Source organism: Sceloporus occidentalis, unplaced genomic scaffold (assembly GCF_023333645.1).
Source record: "Sceloporus occidentalis isolate IW3139 unplaced genomic scaffold, rSceOcc1.0.p SCAF_4, whole genome shotgun sequence".
NCBI lineage: Eukaryota > Metazoa > Chordata > Lepidosauria > Squamata > Phrynosomatidae > Sceloporus > Sceloporus occidentalis.
In genome coordinates, this window is record NW_028316984.1 from 41,991,991 (window position 1) to 42,005,968 (window position 13,978).

A 13,978-nucleotide genomic window follows, 5' to 3' on the forward strand; every position below is an offset into this window, starting at 1 on the left:
CAGATCAACTTCCCAAACTCAGGCCTGTTCAGATCCCTGTTTGTTGCTGTTGTGTGCCCAGGTCATTTTCAACTTATGGTGACCCTATGGCAAACCTATCCTGGGGTTGTCTTGGCAGGATTTGTTCAGAGGGAGTTTGCCATGGCCATTCTCTGAGGTTGAGAGAGTGTGGCTTGCCCAAGGTCACCCAGTAGGTTTACATGGCTAAGTTAGATTTCAATTCTGTTCTTGAATCATAGTCCAAGACTCAAACCACTGCAGCACGCTGGCTCTCAGATCCCTGTACAGGTATTAAAATTTACATTAGGAAGGCATTGTGTGTAAATTAGTGTTTCACAGTCATCTTTTTGCTGCAATTCTTGTGGTTTCAGTGTCACTTTTTGATGAATCACTAAGGAATTGTATCTTGCAGCAGCTCTTCACATTGTGTTTAGGATGCTCATGGACCAGTTGGACATATAATACACTGGTTCACAGTAATGGTAATTTGGGAGGCTAGTTTGGTGAAGTAACTGATGTGGTATAACCATAGCACAGTAAACCTCTGAATATGTGTGTTGCGGGGGGGGGGGGGGATTTGCCATGTGAATGCACAACAAACATTTTTCATGTATTTTCAAGGAAATGCTCACACTTGATTTTGTCAGGTGTCTATTGACCAATCATCACTTTGAGATGGCTTCAATATACCAGATGTCTAGTCAAACTGGATGGCTAAGCAACCTGTCATTTTGTGGACTGGAAGATTTGCTTTTTCATGCCATCCATTAGGCTCAATAGTGCTTATAGGCAAACTGGGACTTTTTTCTGTTAACTGTGGCAGAGCTATCTTCTGGAGTGTGTCATTGCAAACAGCATTGCCAGTCTTGGTCTAGGTGCTTGTCAAATTCTTCTGTGTACAGAAGATGACTTCTCTTTTATGATATCACATGACTGGAAGGGCTGTAATGGTGTTCCTTATTAAGATGAAATTTTGAAGTGCTGCTAGCCTTCACAGAAGGAAGAATGGAACAAGAGTTAGCTGTTGACTATTTATAAGCTAGTTATCTATATCAAGCTACCAAACAGGTGTGAAAAGTTCTATCATAACTCAGCATTTGATCTAAGATGAATAGCTTATCAATTATATACCAAATGCATTAAAACCACCTGGCAAACTGGTTCTCTTCCTTGCCATGCCAAGCTGTAAGGAAGTTTTATGATCTCCTTGCTTTCCTAGATTTATGGCCATATTTGGAAACACAGTTATTCATTTCAGCACCTGGCAAAGACAATCAGGACCAGTCCTACAATGGGACAGAGTGAGGAAGCTGCATCAGGCAGAATATTTAGAGTGTCATGGAAGGCCAACCAACTGGGAGCCATTTTCTTAGCTACTGTTTTATTTTCACTGTTAGGGATGGGGAAAGATGCTTATGTTTCTGCTTTATGCAGAAAAATAACTTGGGTGGTTTAAGATTCTCTGTACCTATATATCAGGAGGAGGAGGTGTTTTTCTGCCTCAAGCAGCAAAATATCATGTACTCATCCTGAAGATAATGCAAAGCATCAGGCTACCGTGTGGCTCCATGCACTTGGGTGAGCCCTACCTGGAGATTTGGCAGCAGTGCTTAAATTCACTTCTGTAGTGGCATCCAGGTATGGCCTGGAAAACTTTGTGTAAGAGCATTAAAAAGTGGCTCTGGCCCTGATTGTCTTTGCCATTCAACAGAATCTGTCATCATGGCTGACAGCATAATGGGTGTCCTTTTAAGAATAATGGGCATGAATGCAGGTGCACTAATGTAGCATTTAGCCAGAACTACATGAGGAGAAAAAACGATGTCCAATATTACAGCCAGAGCTTGAAGTTAGGGAATTTTAGACTTTGGACTCAGTGGGCTCATAGGGGCCTCTATCTTTATATAATGTGTGTTTCTTTATTTCAAAATGTATTAATTCAGTCCAGCTGAAGTTGCCTAGGATTTGTTTCCCAAGTCCTTCCTTGAGACCTGACAGCAGCTTCTCATCCATGGATTTCATGAACTCTGTTAATGCATTGCTTTCTATAAATCTAATGCATTGCAAACAAGCATAACTTCTCAGCAGCCCGCCAGATCATAATTCTATGTACAGAACTTTACAGAGAAGCAACCAGTAGCAGTTGGTGATTTACAAGACACCTGAATCCATTCCAGTTTTGAGTCTGATTTTAAAAAAAAACCTATCCAAAATGTTGAGCCTTATCCACGAAATAGGTTCAGGACCTCAGATAGTTCCTTTACAGTTCATCACTAAAAACCAGAGCAGATTCTTTGGAAGACCCCAGTTACTGCTTGAAGCAAATTCATTTGTATTCAGTGAGCTTACTGACTCATAAATAAATATGTTCAGAGTTGAAACTGAGATCCAGTTCCAGAGTCCTAGTTGATTCATTAGTATGCTACTATTTAGCCTATTTACCTCAGGCTGTACATAAAACCTTAAATCCTCATTAGAATTATTCATGGGATCACTCTACGTTTTCTATGAGAAAGTAAGGGAATGGATTGGTAAACTGCATCTATCAATGATATTTCCATCCAGTATATTATTACATTACAGAATGATTAGCTGAACACCTCACAAATGCAGACCAAGAAAGTTTCTTTGTTGTTGCCTTTTTTACAATATACTTTTTTGTCCCCTGCTATAGGAATACTTGGCTTTGCCCACAAAAGATTAGATAATTGTACAACTGCAGTAGCTGTTTTGCCAAAAACTACACATTACATTCCTCTGCCAGGTTTTTCCAGCTGCTTAGAGATGTATTCTTTGCATTTCAGTCTTTTGAATGAATTGAATATCCTTTCACAGCTTTTAGCCAATGACAGTGGTCAAATACATCATTTATTTTATTCACAAATTTCTCTAGCATTTTAATTTTTTTAAAAAAAACTTTCTTGTTTGGAAAGGAGGGGAAAACCTTTGAGCCAAACCTTGCCCTTTTTATTTCAGCCACTAAAAAAACCTCTGAGTGCCAATCTCATTGTTGCTCCTAATGGAGATGCTTGGTGACTTCTTTTTCCTCTGCTCAAGCAGGGTGAGGTGAGACAAGTGCTTTCCCCTCTGTTCTCGAGGCAGCCATGATGTGAACATCTGTATTTCTTGGCTGCCAGAGAGTCCAGCATCATGGTATATCCATGTGGAGGCATCAGGCAGACATGTTGATTTCACACAGGCTCCACTAAAACAGGGGCAGCTCATGAAACAGAGAGTGTTCTTCACCTTGTATACAAGATTAGCTATGGTTGATTCTCCTCACTCCCTGAATCCTTAGGCACATGGCAATTGTGTCCCTTTTCTCTTTCTGCAACTCGATATATGTTTTGGCATTAATTCCAGGCTCAGCCTAACTCTCAGGGATCTGTTCAGGATAAGATGTTATAACAAAGCTGTTGTATGGATTATTGCTGGAAGCTGAATGTTTGCACTTAAGCTTCATGGAGTCTTTCCCTCTTGTACGCTGTGAAAGTGTTAGTGTTCTGCAATTTTCATCTGTTTCCTATTCTCCCACCCGTACCTTACATAAATGTTTATAGAAAGCACCAGTGCTAGATCCAGGTTTTGGAGGGGCTTTAGGAAAGTTGTCCTCAGTGTGCTTCTTTCTCTGAATCAGTTCACCCCCAGAGCATCAAAACTTGCTTTTTAAGAAAAATGAGTTGAAGCACTTTTATTATGGTTATGGGTGGATGCATAACTGAACAGTGGTAGGATGATGCCCTAGGTTCCAGAGAATTATCCTACAACTGTTCAGTTATGTGTGGCTCCAACATATCATTATATACATTCTCCCCTAAAAGTAATTTCTCAAGTTGTGTCTGCTTCTGCAGCGGTGGGTACCTGCCTGTTTTTGACCCAGTCTCTTTGCACTGTGCAACTCTTTCCTCTTGCACTCTGTGAAAGAGTGTTTCATTCAGGACCTTAGGTAGCTCCTCTAAAATTCACACTAAAACCCAGAACATCTTTGCATGGTCACCATCTCACCATTGCTGCCTAATCAAATCAATGACATCATGAACCCAAAATTAAAAACCTCTAAGCTGGGAGGTATCCCCCCCCCCCCAACTTTATGAGAGAGGGCTAGGAAGATAGTAGCTAGGAACTTCATCAGTCTTTCTGATATAACTATGGATGTAAAAAATTATTTGGTTCTACTCCTGAAATCCAATTGCATTCTCATCCCATCCTTTGTTCATAACAGATTGTGAGATTTCTTTTCATTTCCCACATGGAAATTCATACATGTTTTCCATAAGCTTTTCCCATAATGTATGCATTGATTTACAGATTTTTGTGTGTGCCTATTTTCCCCATTGACTGAAGGGTGTTTGTACATATTTTTCAACAGCACATGTTTAGCCATTTACATTTTTTAAATGTGTGTATAACTGCATGGATATAAAAGATGCCCAAAGGCCTGACAGATTGTGAATTTTGGAGGCAAGGTGCACTTTGTCTTTCAGTGTGTCCCAAGCAGTGTGTGTGAAAGGGTAATTTCAGTGAAATTACTGAAATTCTTTTCCAGTCCTAACTGTTATCTACCCTTTGTTGCCAAAACAAAACAACTTTATTGAGAACAAATAAACTAAGTGACATAACCCCTAAAGGTCAACACAGGGCATCCTGAACAAGTGAAGAGTTTGCTCTCTGACAGATGCATTTAACAAAAGAAGGTTTTATCGAACCATTTCCTGTATTGCTATGTACTTTATATGTATTAGGGGCCATTCAGACGATGAAAAAAACCGGTTTTCAAAGCGATTCTTGCACGTGAAGTTCATACTCACCCCGAATCTCACACAAGTGAATCCGAGGCTTGCACACCCATTCCATGGTAAATGGCCCCTAGCGCGGTGTTTTTGAAATCAGCGCAAATACCGTTTCTTTTGGAAAACCCCGGGTTCTGGGAATGAGAACTTGGCACCGATCTTGATCGAGGCAAATTGAGGGAGGGATTTAGGTCAGAGGGTGGGCAAAGGGCAAGGCATTTCCTCCCCTCATCAGAGGGGAGGGGGAGGAGGAAAGAGCCCTGGGAAGAAGGGAGCAAGGGAAGGCATTCTTTACCGAAGGAGCCTCTTTTCCCTGCATCCCCTGCCCACAGGCCTCTGTCTCTGGGCATTCCTTCCCTTGCAGGTGGAAAAAGTTCAAGTCACGAACGGAGCTCACATCAGGCAACCCCCCCCTTTTCAAATTTAAACAATTTTTTTTTGAGCAAATATGCACATTGTTTGTATTCCAGAGGCAGATAGAGCCAGGCTTGCAGTTTATATCCTTGGATCTCCTTGCTTACAGCAGAGGGGGAAGCTACAAATGTTGCAAAAGACCTCACTTACAATCAATGTTACATTTTTAAACAATTTTTTTTGAGCAAATATGCGCATTGTTTGTGTTCCAGAGGCAGATAGAGCCAGGCTTGCAGTTTATATCCTTGGATCTCCTCGCTTACAGCAGAGGGGGAAGCTACAAATGTTGCAAAAGACCTCACTTACAATCAATGTTATATTTTTTAACAATTTTTTTTTGAGCAAATATGCGCATGATTTGTCTTCTTGAGCAGATACAGCAAGGGAAGCAAAGGGAAAGCTACAAATGTTGCTTTTAAAAGCAAAAAAAACAATGCATGACAATTCCATCCTTTGCCTGGAACAGGGGCAGATCTGACCCAAATGCCCACAGGTTTATAAAAAATTGATCCTGTGCCTGGCTTTTTAAAAAAAGGGAGGAGGGGAGGACACTTTCCGATGCCCCTGCAAAACGTCACCATGACGATCGCTTGATTGACAGCGGCCACCTTGCCAGCAGACACAGAATGCATTCGATTTAAAATTTGTAGTGGGCACTTGCTAACGGAGCGATTCGGGGAAGGGGCATCCGAATCAGCCCAGTTCCTTCCAGGTCTTTTATGCCAGTATGAATGAGGCCTTAGCCTACTAGCCCCACCACCTTTCCCTTCTCCTTTTATGTCATGTCTTTTCAGATTGTAAGCCTGAGGGCAGGGAACCGTCTAATTAAAAAGATTGTATGTACAGCGCTGTGTAAATTTACAGCGCTTTATAAATAAAGGTTAATAATAATAATAATAAGGTCTGAACTGAACGTAGCAGGGATGGTGGTTACTGGGAATATAGCTGGACCTGTATGTGTTGGAACCTACAAACTATATCCTTGGGTGGTAATTATGCAGCCCTCCAGATGTTGTTGAACTGCAAGTCCCAACAGTCGTAGACAGCATTGCCAGTGGTGGGGAATGCTAGGAGTTGTAGTCCAACAATTTTGGAGCACCGCATGATTCTCACTGTTGTCCTACAGTCACATGTTGAAGCTTCCTTGTTAAGGCTGAAAGCTTGAAGAGGACTATACAGTGCTGGCCTTACCTGTTTTTGTGGGAGACTTTGAAAGGCTAAATAATACCACACTACTGTACTGGAGAGTTTGTTTATTGGTCTGTTTAATGACACCCAGAGCTGGAAACTGAAGCAGGGAAATTGTGGAATCTACTACCCCCAGTAATGGTTTTACACTGCTTCCTGTAAGCTTCACCCTAGTTTTTTCTGATAATAGCACACAGCAACCCAGTCAATGATGGAATAACTAAGAATAGAGAGTTTATATCCTTGTTGCTGAAGAAAGAAGGAATGGGCCCAAGAACAGCTGCTAGGTCCAATTTTTTTTTTAAAAAAAAGAATGAAAATGATGATTTGCCATTTACTTTATTCACAGTATTGTTGTTGTGTGCATTCAAATCATTGCTGACTTATGGCAAGCCTAAGGCAAGCCCATCAAGGTTTCCTTGGGAAGATTTATTCATAAGTTTGCCTCTGCCTTCCTCTAAAGCAGAGAGAGTTTGGCTTGCCCAAAGTCACCCTGGGTTTCCATGGCTGAGAAGGGATTCAAATCCTGATCTCTCAGAGTCCTAATCCAATACCACACCACACTGACACTTCTTTCCCATTTACTATTAGGGTTAAGAAAACCATTCTTAAGTGACGTCTCAAAAGTGTAAAAGTAAGATAAGGGATAATGTTAAGTTGTGCTCCAAAGTATTAGTTAAAGAATGCTTCTCCTCCTCATTTTGACCCTTCACATATTTAGGACTACAACTCCCACCATCCCCTACCACTGCTCATTTGGTGCTTCTAATGGAAGTCGCAGTCCCTGATATACAGTAGGCCAAGACCACCACCCCACCACTGATGTGAGCTTTCTCTCCTAGGTATGTTAAACTCACAGCACTCACTCACTTTTTTGTTAAGGTAGTATGGGTCCAGGTCCTCCAAAGGTTCAGACACCATTCCCGGAGGTATGTCTCCATATATAAAGGGCAGTGATTTGCCAGCCTCCAAGTCACTATTGGGTTTTGGTTTATTTTCATCATCGTCGACGTCTTTGCGTTCCTGTTTGGACTTCTTCGCTTTTTCCTCAGTAATACGCTGTTCAATAGCTGCCAACGATTCTTTTGTGAAATAACGGAAGCTGTCAGGTCCTGGTGGTACCAGCACTGATTGTGCCATCTTTTCATCCTGCACCTCTTAATTACAGTTGTGCCCCATGCATAAAAAAGTGCTAGAATATAGGGGGAAAAACATAAAAGAGGATTAGTGTCATATAGGGTGGGGGGAAGAGGAGCACACTTGCATATTGTTGTCTTCTGGGCAGCTTATTGACTGGGCTACAAAAGGGAGAGCATTTTTTTCTGTTGATGCATGCATTTATTTCCCTTGCAGCCAATTCCCTTCCCTTTCTCACATCTCTTTAATCAGCAGAGATGACAGGCGGTTCCTTACCCCACCTCTCAAAAATCTTCTCCCCATCCTTTTACTTCTTATGAAAAGCAATTCCCTTGCAGTCATTTCATGAATGCTCAGCAACATTGAGCAGAATCAATGGCCTGTTACAGACAGGCCAAAATAAAGCTGCTTCGAGTCACTTTGGAGGTATGCTATTTCAATGATGCATGCGTCCTAAGAGTCCAAAAGCCGCACCAAAGGCACACTCCAGTTCTAAGGACTGGAGCGCAGATTTGGTGCGGCTTTTGGACTCTTAGGACACATGCATCATTGAAATACCATTCCTCCAAAGTGACTCGAAGCAGCTTTATTTTGGCCTGTCTGTAACAGGCCATAGAATCGTAGAGTTGGAAGAGACCACAAGGGCCATCCAGTCCAACCCCCAACACCAGAAGAATATTGTTCTTCTTCTCATTATTATATTATTTGCAAAGCCATATAGTCAGCCCTTTGTATCCACAGATTCTTTATCCACAGATTCAACCAACCACAGCTTGAAAATATATATATATTAAAAAGATATACAATGTGCCCGCATCAAACACAGGTGCACCATATGCGGCTTTCAGCATATGCTGAAAGCCGCACACCCGAGGCTATGACACATGCACATGCACCAAAGGCATGAGCCCCATTGTTTAAATGGGCCTCCACCATATGCAGTATTTTACTTACATGGGGGGAGGGTCCATTTAAGGGAAGGGTGCAATGTATAAAATACAGTTGTCCCTCCATATTCGCCAGGGTTAGGGGAACAAGACCCTCGTGAATATGGAAAAAACGCAAATAACAAAAACACTGTTTTTACCTGAGAGGACACCTCTCTAGGAATCTCTAGGTCCTCCAGTGCAACTCTGTGGTCAGTGTCCAACATATACTGACCATAGAATGGCACTGGCGAAGCTACAAATGGTCTTTCAGTGCAACTTTTAGTTAAAGTTGACCACAGATTTGCACTGGAGGACCTAGACAGTCCTAGAGAGAACATATTAATGAAATCTGTGAATAATCAAAGCCGCAAATATCAAAGCCGCAAATATGGAGGGATGACTGTATATTCAAAAAAACAAACCTTGATTTTGCCATTTTGTAGAAAGGACATCATTATACTAAACCACTGTACATAATGGGACTTGAGCATCCATGGATTTTGGTATCTACAGGAGGTCCCTGAACCAAACCCCAGTGGATACCAAGAGCCCACTGTATAAGCAAATGGCAGGTCAATTTCCTAAGGCACTTAAACTCTAAATTTAGACAATGAAGGCAGAAATAGGGTGGTAGGCAGCAAAGGAGGGAAGAATGAGGAAGGGAGGAATAACAGAGGAGTAAATATTCTTAAACTGTAAATGGATCTGGGCAGTACCATGTAAAGAAGAGGACAGATGTGCATTTGAACCAGACCTAATCATAGAGTAGATCCACTGAAGTCAATGTGACTTAAATTGGTCATAACTAAGAGGTTTATCAAACGGAGATTTTTGGAGCTTTTGCAGGTCAGTTATGATGTGACTGTGCTTTCAACGATGCGCATTCACGTTGTAACGTGAATGTGTTATCAGACGCCATTCCTTTCTATGGGAGCTCCTTGCGAGGTGCTTCCTCAGTGATTCCAAAGTGACCCCTCATTTTGGTAAAACTGGAAAAAAAGTGACTTCACAGAATTTGCTTCCAGGCTCACTTCGATTGCACTGTGAATTGGTCTGGTGTGGAAAACCACTCCGATGTCACTCCCCTTGGCCCCCTGCGTCCTGCTCTGTCATCCCCCTCCTCCTCCTTCACCCCATCTCGCCCCCTCTGCCACCCTGCAACCCATCCTATCATTCCCATCATCCTCTGCCTTCTCCTGCATCCCAATCCTGGCCCCAGCAACCCCCAGTGACCTATCCCATCATCCTCTGACTGCTTCTTCACCCTGATTAAGGATGACAGCTAAGGAGAGAGCAGGGAAGGAGGACAGCATCCAGAGCCCCACTGAGCATGCACAAGGTTGCCGATTCGAATCATTGAACCCTCTGGTGTGGTAATACAATGTGCACTCACTCCTCTTTGCTTGAATCCACATCACGTGACTTGCTTTGAATAGAACTGACTCAGCTTCCCCCTCAGTTCGGAAGGACAGCAGAAAGGCAACCAGGTGTGGTAAAACATCACGTTTTAACCTTAATTCGCATTGCTAGACAGGAGTGACTCTGGATCTGGTGTGAAAAAAAATCACGCTTTGCATTGCTAGAACAGGAGTGACTGCGGATCTGAGCTGCAAACCCCCCCACGTGTGATAAGGTCCTAAGTAATTTCATAACTCACTGATTTCAATGGGTCTACTGTAAATGTGATTAAATCTGGATTCATTCTGAAGATAGTAACATCTAGTGTGCTTTATGCCTTTCTTATTCCATTGTACTACGTATGATTTTATACCAAGTGTCTTGTTTCAGTATGAATTTCTTTCGTTCACTGTTTAATGAACTGAATCAAGGCACAGTAGAACTCACTGTCAATGATAAAAAGAAGAATCTTAAAATTTGCAAAATAATAATGGGGGGAAAGTATCTCTAAGCCTATGTAGAGAACCACCAGCAGCACCTACACACCCAGTTTCAAAGCAAGATTAGGAGATCTGTGTTCTTCCAGAGGTTGCTGGACTCCAGCTTCCATCAGCCAGCATAGTAATCATGGATAATGGAAGTTGTGAGCTTCACAGCAGGTTCCCCATTCCTACATTAGAGGATATGGCTTCCATATATCACTTCCAAGTTATTGACTATTCCTTTATCAGGCAGTAATGGCTACTCATCCAGCTGGCTGGCTAGCTAGTTGGCTTCATATATTGTTGTGTGCTTTCAAGTGATGTTCGACTTATGGCAACCCTGAGGCAAACCTATCAAGGAGTTTTCTTGACAAGATTTCTTCAGAGGCAGTTTGCTATTGCCTTCCCCTGAGGCTGAGAGCCTATGACTTTCCCATGGTCACCCAGTGGGTTTCATGCCCAAGCTGAGAATCGATCCCTGGTCTCCAGAGTCATAGTCCAACAATCTAACTGCTATGCCATGCTGGCTGTACAGCTAATTATATTCAGATTTAAAAATATTTTCTCAGAAGCACAGTCTCTTAATTTCATTAAATTGGGCATTTTGCTGCCTGATGTGATGAATGAGATGACTGCCCTTCCCATTCCATGTTCAGAAACTGACTGGATTAGCAATTGAATCTTTCTCCAACATTGGTGATGAGAGAGTATCCTCTACTTCAGCTGAAGGCAACAAGGTACTATGGGGGGGGGGGGGGGGGGGGGTAGACTAGCCCACTTTTCAGCATAGTTTTCTCCCATAGGAGTACAAATATACAGCAACAAAATGAAGAAATTGGCCCTCCATAAGAGTTCTCTCCCAATTAAATTTTCCTTCAGCTCCCAAATTTCTAGCATCGCAGGATGACACACTGAAATTCGTTCACATCTAGAACTGTTATATTTGCTGTATTTGCAGGCTACTGCCACGCTGCAGAATTAGTGCAGTTTGACACCGCTTTAACTGCGGTGGCTCAGTGCTCTGGAATCCTGGGATTTGTAGTTCATTGTGTAGAGCGCTCTGACAGTGAAGGCTACATATCTCATAAAACTAGAATTCCTTAGCACTGAGCCAGGGCAGTTAAAGCAATCTCAAACTGCACTAAATCTGCAGTGTAGATGCAGCCACGTTTTCTTGGTAAATGGCCTGTTCCTTTTTTTGGGGACGCCTAAACTATCTCTAAAATTTTAAGCTAGAAATTTGGAAATTGGAGAAACATTTTATTGGAGAGGCAGAATTCTTATCAGGGTGGGGAGGGCAATGTCCTCATTTTACCTCACCCCAAAAGAAGACTAGTAATGGGAAGAGCAGCTATGAAAAAACTAGATAAGATCCCAAGGTGCAAAGATATATGCGTGAACACTGACATTAGAATTGTCTGAGCCATTATATTCCACATAACCATGTACAGATGCAAAAGCTGGACAGTGAAAAAAGTGGATAAGAAGAAAATTGACTCATTTGAGATGTGGTGCTGGAAAAGAGTGCTGAAGATAACCATGGACAGCCTAAAACACAAAGAAATGCGTCCTAGAACAGATTAAGCTGGAAATTTCCCTGGAAGCCAAGATGACCAAATTGAGGCTGTCATACTTTGGCCACATCATAAGTAAGGCATGGGAGTTCCTGCATGGCAGGGAGTTGGACTGGATGGCCCTGGTGCTCATTCCAACCCTATGTTTCTATTATCTGCTTTATCACACTAGGGGGCAAACAGGATTTAAACAACTTAAACTAGAGAAAACCATGAAATGTTGTGTGATAAACATCAGGCATTTCCTGGTTTTCTCTAGTTTAACTCTCGTTTAAATCCTGTCCCCCCCCCCCCCCCCCCCCCAGTGTGATAAAGCAGTATGACTCATTAGAAAAGGCAGGAGAGGAGGACCATGTTGGACAGACTCAATCAGAGAGGTCATGGGCATAAATCTGCAGGACCTGAGCAGAGCAGTAGAGGATAGGGAGCCTTGCAGATCCCATCCACAGGGTTGCCATGAGTCAAGGTCTACTCAAAGGCATTTAACAACATCTACACCCCTATCTGTAGCCTAGCTTGCATTCCTCTCTGCTGTAGCCATGCGCACAATAAACTGGCCCCTGTGGCATTGTTGTCACCCTGGGAAATATTCCTAATTTTTGTTCAGGGTAAGAAGCCACCTGTCATCGTGTTTCTATCTATCATAAACCTACAGGCCACAAGGGGATTGCTTTGTGACGGGGGAAAGGCTTGTGGAAAAGGACCAGTGTGATAACCTGGAGAGATTGTTCCAGTCAACAGGGCATCTTTGCTCCCACATCAATTAATATGTGGGCTGCAGCCTGGTTTTGCAGTGTGCTGAGTCAACTGACTGAAATAAGATTTCTATCCTGTCAGAGGGGCCAGGGAAGGAGGGAGGGGATTCACCTCACTGCCTCCTTGCTGCTGCTGCTGCCATGGCTGCCAGAGCCACAAAATGCCTCAGGAGGGCCTCATTAGTCAAAAAAGCCAGAGGCCGTTAATGTCGCCTGCGAGATTCATCAGCGTGTGGCACTCCTTCTGTTCCCGCAGGAACATGAGACGGGCAGAAAGCAGCTCACGTCCTCAGAACAGGGAACCCAGCTTGGCCACCTGAACTTGGCATGTTCCAACTTGAAAGCTTTATATATTCTGTTAAAAAAATACAAATAAACCTTTTATTCAATTATGGGTTTGAGGGTAAAACAAAAGCCAACGCCACAGAACAAAGGCCACAGCAGGCTTTCGTTCAGTGAATTTTACTTACGTTTTGTGGTGTGCTGTTTTGTTTACATATGTTTTGTTTTGTTTTACTTTTCAAAGTGGTTTTAACTGTGCTGCATTTTTGATGTGTTCATATTGCTTGTTTTTGTTGTGGTGGTGGTGATGTGCCGTCAAGTCATTTCCGACTTATGGCAACCCTAAGGCCCATGGGGGTTTCTTGGCAGGTTTCTTCAGAGGGGGTTTGCCATTGCCATTCTCTGAGGCTGAGAGAGTGTGACTTGCCCAAGGTCACCCAGCTTCATTCAAATACTCCAACCGCTGGCTCACATTTTTATATTACAGTAGTAGTATTTAATTTTTTAAAAAAACTTTAGTCATTCATGTTTTAGTTTTATCCCTTTTAAAAATTATTTGTAAGCTGCCTTGAAACCCATTTTGGGAGAAAGGTGGGATATAAATCCAATAAATAAAATAAAATAAACATTATTCTTATATTTAAGCCTATTACTTCAAAATGTAATGCAGAACTGAGAAAGGAATCTTTTCAATGCATCTGCGTAATATCAGCTCAAAACCCCAGTGCCATAGATGCTTAAAGCTGAAAAATCCTGAGTGTAATCTTTGCCACATCCTTAACCACACACACACACACACACACACAACTAAAAAAATTAAAAAACCAAAAACAAGCCTGGATAAGCAAAATAAGGTGCATTATTCAAGCAATTAAACAGTAACCTCCAACCAAAGATTAGCAGCTTGATTGGCAGATGATGGAACAAGAAGAGTAAATGCAGACTGAATAGACTCAATCTGTAGCCTGAAAAGTCTCCTTTCCATTCACCCTTCAAGAAATCATATAGAAGTCTTTAAAGAATGGACTG

The 13,978-nt window shown here is 42.3% G+C and overlaps 1 protein-coding gene across 4 annotated transcripts in view; it reads right to left on the reverse strand.

The window, feature by feature from the left end:
* Window positions 1-13,978, reverse strand: part of SCN2A (sodium voltage-gated channel alpha subunit 2) — a 153,805-nt gene that overhangs the window by 78,076 nt on the left and 61,751 nt on the right. For all 4 annotated transcript variants that reach the window (XM_089519841.1, XM_089519842.1, XM_089519839.1 and 1 more), the window contains one exon: window positions 7,263-7,584. In XM_089519841.1, coding sequence (XP_089375967.1) covers window positions 7,263-7,532 — 270 coding nt within the window. In that variant the 5' untranslated portion in view covers window positions 7,533-7,584. The remainder of the gene's footprint in view (window positions 1-7,262; window positions 7,585-13,978) is intronic.